This window comes from Apis dorsata, unplaced genomic scaffold (genome assembly GCF_000469605.1).
Source record: "Apis dorsata unplaced genomic scaffold, Apis dorsata 1.3 scaffold_1, whole genome shotgun sequence".
Lineage (NCBI taxonomy): Eukaryota > Metazoa > Arthropoda > Insecta > Hymenoptera > Apidae > Apis > Apis dorsata.
In genome coordinates, this window is record NW_006263304.1 from 942353 (window position 1) to 948060 (window position 5708).

Consider the following 5708-nt stretch of genomic DNA (forward strand, 5'->3'; position numbering starts at 1 on the left):
ACGTTTCGACGACCTTTTCATCAAAATTTCCCTCTATGCCTCTTCTTCTTTTTCGCGCGAAAAACGTTTTATTCGTTTTTCTACCAGGTGTTTCGACTGTTCTTTCTTTCTTTTTTTTTTCTCTCTCTTTTTTTTTTTGTGAATTCTACTCCAGCCGGGCAAAAACTTTTTAATCTTCCTCATCGGACCGGAGGACTGGACGTCGCGGAACCGACCGTCGTTTCGGCTGACGCGACTTCGAAACGAATGAGGATTAACGGTATTGTGCTGTCAATCCAGACGTCGCTTTCTAGTTTCCCCTTATTTCCTCCCTTTTCATCCACCACCACCCTTTTCTTCGCGAAAGATTGCGGCCGCTGGTGTCGAATCTCTCGCGCGCGTGAAATCAGCCGGAAGAACAATGGAAAGCGATTACGTGGACGGAAAAGGGAGCCGGAGCGTCGGATTAGGCACGAAGACGATTGCGGTTTTTCCAGGGCTGGGAATCCGGTGTTGCCTCCCATACGAGCTCTCCATCCTCAACTCGAACACCCTAGAAATCGTTCGTTCGCGGAATCGAATGCTCGTCGAAATCGATTATCGGAAACGGGGAGGAAACAAGGGAAGGCCGTAATCGTCTGATTTAGAATTAAAAACTTCCATTTCATTTCACGCGAAATGATAGATTCGTGTTGTTCGTCGTAGTTAAAATTCCATTCGAATTCGACAACGAAATTTATGCATCGAACTCGTCCTCGTTCGAAGCCCGTGAAATCGAGAAAGAAAAAAGAAAACAAATCGTCAGTAGAGGGAAATTATCGTCAAAGTTCTTAACCCGACTTTCTTCCTTGGCCAACAAGGAATTCCTGTTTTCAACGATCCGTGGCTGCCTGCCTCACAACAAGTAAGAGATGGCCCCGATGAACGCCGAGGTTCATCGTGAACGGTCGGAATGCAACGGCGAAAGTCAGGGGATGCGAGAGCACGAAGCGACGATAAAACAGGCGGACGGACAGGGGGCATGATGGAAGATGGAACGGTCTTCCGGTAATCGATTCCGGTATGCTTCCAAGTTGGAAGAAGAATAAGGCGAGGAGACGAACGGAAGGAAGGGGAGGTAAACGAAAAGCGGGTTGGCAAGAAGACCTGTTTAAAACGCCATTTAATTTTCCTTCATGAATCATTTAGAGTATTCTTCTACCCCTCCCCTGCCCTTCCTTATTGCCGGTTCCCTTTCATTCCGCTCCCGATTCCGCCCAGTGGCGGATGCCTGAGCGGCAAGTTTCCCTCCTCATTACACGGGTAATATATGTATATCCGTCTATCGTTTAAATATTCACGAGGGGGTTCCGGTGTCGGGTAGATTCGCGAGGCAGATACAGGGAGAGTCTTACGAACTCCCTTTCGCCCGTCCTTTTCTCCCATTCTACGCCCTCCAGTCTTGCCTCTTTTTTCCTTTTCTCTCCTTCTCCCATCTCTCCCGTGTCCGCCCTTGTACGTACAACTGGCTCTCCCGTCTTCCGCATCCGTCGGGGACTGACTTCGAGAACAGCTAAGGGGGATGGAAGAGAAACACGAGTGCCATCCTGCCTTTTGTGGATCCTCTCCTTTCCCTGCCTCTCTCGCGTTTCGAGATCGCGTCAAGTGTTACTGTACCAGTTTTTGGCGAGACGTGGTAGACGGTAGTTCATTTATAGTTTGCGAGATAAAAATATACAGGATATGTTCTGCTAGTAAGATTCTGGGCTAGTAAGGTTGAGGTATACAGAATGCTCGAGAAGAATCTTTTATAAATATCGAATGACCGCTCTCCCCTCTTACGAATATTATTTGCGATATAACTTTTATAAAGAGACTGTGTAGATTCGAGATGGTAGTGGAAATTATTCAGATTTCTTTTCTTTTCTTTTCAATTTTACGATTCGCGTCAACGAATGTATCGAAATCATCGTTTCAAGGAGGAGGGAAGATCTTTTTTTTATTATTATTAGTTTCAAAATCGATCCTATGATCCGGGGATAATCTTTTGGCATCCTTTCAATTCGTATAATGGAGACGGCGATGTTAACAGCGCGTAATATACTTTTCCCGGACTCAATCGGTTTAGAAAGTAGCCGTTGGACCTTGTTCCCTTATCGCGAAGGATTACGAGCGGATAACTCGGATCATCACGCGTGTCTCGTAATGGTACTTTTGTTGTCAAAACGTCGGCCATTAACTTTACGATTCACCGTGCATTAAATGTAGATCTCGATGCGCGCATAATTCCACTACATCTCGAATCTACGAGTCTTCATAAAAGTTATATCGCAAATAATATAGAGAAAGTAATAAAATGGTGAGCCTTCGTGCCGAATATTAATTGGATAGAATTATGATATCGTTACTGATATCGTTATTAGCTCTAATCATGAAGCGCATCGGTGTTCCATAGTTTTAACGAGCATGTAATTATCCGTATAACGATACGAGATTTTCGAATTAAACTTGCTTTGTCACGGAATAAGGATAAAAAGAAAAAAAAATCGTACTATAGGTTTACAACGTGTTTATTAATGCAATGCTTTTTCCGTCGAATATCGATTTTTCGAGGGAGATCGCGTTTGAAGCGAGGAAAAATGGAAAATCGAGAGAAAGCGATTCGAGATTTTCGAACGGTCTACGCGGATCGCAAAAACCTTCCTAGACTCGGACCATTACTCGGACCATAGCACGGTCGGATAATTATACCAAAAGAAAATAAAAAAGTTGGCCGTTTCGTTTTGGTGTACCACGCGAAAAAACGCGTTTTCGTTCTTTATTTCGTTTCGTGCCACCGGTATGCACCGATTATTCCCTCCCCTTTCCATCGTTGTTTTCACGCCTGTACGCCGCGTGTCTACCAGGATGGAGAATTTTTTCCATCGCAAGTTCTCTAATCTGGGTAACAACGATCGGCTACATTTTTAAATCAGTGATTATTAATGTTACGATTTTTAACGTTGTCCTTTCATTTATATGTTTCGCAATAGGCGCAATGATCTTCGTCCATACGATCCTGCACATTAATTTTCCAAATTATGCAATGACGTTTTATTTATTAGATTATCTCTTTTCGATTTTTCTTCGATTATAAACCGAATTGAAACGATGTGGATCCGATAAAAAAAAAAAAAGATCGTTGGCGTCCGCCAAATCAGACAGGAATGAATTTTAACGTCGATGTCATTTTGCGAACTCAATTTGCATACAATAGGGAAGAAAACGAACATAATATCCCCTCGTAAACGAGACATTATTGGCAAAAATTAAACCGCGTTACAACGATATCTCTCGTTATCGAAAAATTCGCCACTTCGTTTCGTATCTAGAGTAAAAAAAAAACTGGATAACTGGTTTCCTTTCAACGATAAGAAATGGACCAGATATCGGTCCGTTCAAAAGCAGCAATAGTATGCAAACTAAAACAGACGATAACTTGTAATCTTCTCGAATTAATGAGATAAATCTGAGATAAATCTCTGATATCTCGTATCGAGATGCTGAGACATTTCTTCTCCTCCGAATCACGCGAAGAATTTTTACTCGGAATATAATCATTATTTCAATTACAAAGGAATTGTTCAATCAAAAGAATTATAAAAAAAAAAAAAAAAGAATTCAATCACTAACCCAAATAACTTTTACTCACGTTTATCGAGAATTGCCACAGAGGCGACTAACATCCATGAATATTAAACGCGATCGTAATCGTTGTTGAATTATTTCGTCACAATTAAAAGACAAGCAACGACAGTTGTTGGACCGTTTAAGATCACGAACAACCTCGTAACCTCGTACAAGTCCCCGAGGCGTAGCCAAACCGTGTGCAAGATCCTGTAAAGATCGTTGACGCGTTTATTGCCCTACTCCCCCCGGTGTTCCTCGGCCAAGTTGGTCGCGACACTTGGAACACCCGGTACAATGGCCACACTCATGCATATGGAAGTCGGCCGTGACACGTCTGCATCCTGCCATGCAGGCCAGTATCAGAAGTGTGAGATAGCTCTTCCTGTACGGGCCTCGGCCCGGCCCCTGCTGGCTTTATCGCGCCTCTATTAATTACCGCGATCTGCCATAAATTCAGAATAATAGTTAGGATTTACTCGAGACAGTGGCCAGGTTAAACGATCACATTAAATGCACATGGTCGCGGGGAAATAAGGGACTTCTCGGTCAGATAATTACGAGGAGCAAACGGGCCGATATATTTCAGAGCAAAGGGTTTCCTTCCTTCCACCGTCTTTAATCTTTCGCTTAGCTTTGTCAAGACGTTATCCCCGGAATCGTACAAGTTCCACGATATCTTAGTAGCGATATCTTCCTTTATTTATTTTGTTTCGCTTCGTATTGTTCCATCGAGATTCGGTCGACTTGACTTCCGGGGGGATTGAACTCCTCTCTCTCTCTCTCTCTCTTCGATCGAGTTCCTCGTAGGATCCTCCCTTGTTAATACTTAAGACTGCGGCTTCCTGCGATGGCGGCTTAGAAGCCGTTCCAGTTTCAACCTTAATCGCGTCTTAATGAAAAAGGGAGGCAGAAAGTTGGTTGACGAAGATTGAAATTGAAACGTCCGCCGTTAGATTTTCGGGAGGAGGGAAAAGATCTTAAGGGATTCGGGGGAGGCGATTCCTGTGTGTATTCCACTTTTAAGCCGTGAACACCTCGCGCGCATTGTTTCGTCTCCCTAAATTCTCACACTCAGGCGAGCGCGTCTTATCCGGGAGAAGGAACAAGGGTCTCTTGAACGCTTTATGCTTCGAGACAAAACGCTTTTCAAAAGTTTACACGATGGTCCTTGTCAGCTCTTGTCGTCACTCCCGCTCGCCGAGAGATGATACCAGTAGTCCGTGGAAGCCGATTACTCGGGTTCACCCGGTGTATTATCTTGGCGAGAGAGATACCTAAGACGGCCGAGAACCTTTTGTACTCGCGCAACTCGCCGCGATGTTGTATATGCCATTGAAATTTCATGAGATGGAGGACTGGTGTATTGTTAACATTGTCCACTTAATAGCCATAGAAGTTAGTCTCTCTCTCTCTCTCTCTTTCTCTCTTCTAGGCGAAACGGAATCTCGAATGTTTCGAGGCGCAACGACACGTCTTCCGTGTCGCTGTTCCACAGGATATTCCTTCGAGGATGCGAGAGTAAAACTTATCCTTAATACGCTACGTCCGACATGGTCCGTTTCTACTAGCTTCGTTTCAGATGGAATCCGTGTATATTTGCCAAGAGGGAAGGACGATGAAGGATGATAGAGAGGAAGGGGAAATAAAAAAGGGGGGAGATACGTAAGAAAGATACGGGGAGTGGATAGGAAGGGTAGGAAGAAATAAGAGAAACTCGAACAAATGTTTTCAATACGTTGCATAAATCGCGTGTTTCTTCGTAAATTGAAATGGAAATGCATATAACCGTACGTACGGTATGGAAGCGGCTTTATTGTTCTATTCTTATTCCACTGATATTTCTATGCTATCTTTCCTTCTTTATGTATCGCGGCCCGGATATCGATCCTAAACGAGAATTTCTTTTAACCGTGGACCATCCTTTCTCCTTACAGATGTCATCGTCCTAGGGATAGTCTGTTCTCCTGGAGTTCGGGCTTCGACAACTTCACGGGATTCGTCAACTGGGGCTTCCTGTTGTTGGGCATCGGTGGAATCCGATTGCTTCTCGAAAATTTCATAAAGTAAGTATATATATATAT

General features: G+C 43.7%; 1 protein-coding gene across 1 annotated transcript in view; it reads left to right on the forward strand.

Moving 5' to 3' along the window:
* The window catches only part of LOC102676208 (diacylglycerol O-acyltransferase 1-like), a gene marked incomplete at its 3' end in the record, with an annotated part of 82856 nt that overhangs the window by 6293 nt on the left and 70855 nt on the right, over nt 1-5708 (forward strand). Inside the window, exon 2 of the mRNA XM_006607104.2 lies at nt 5562-5690. Within this exon, the coding sequence (XP_006607167.1) occupies nt 5562-5690 (129 nt within the window). The remainder of the gene's footprint in view (nt 1-5561; nt 5691-5708) is intronic.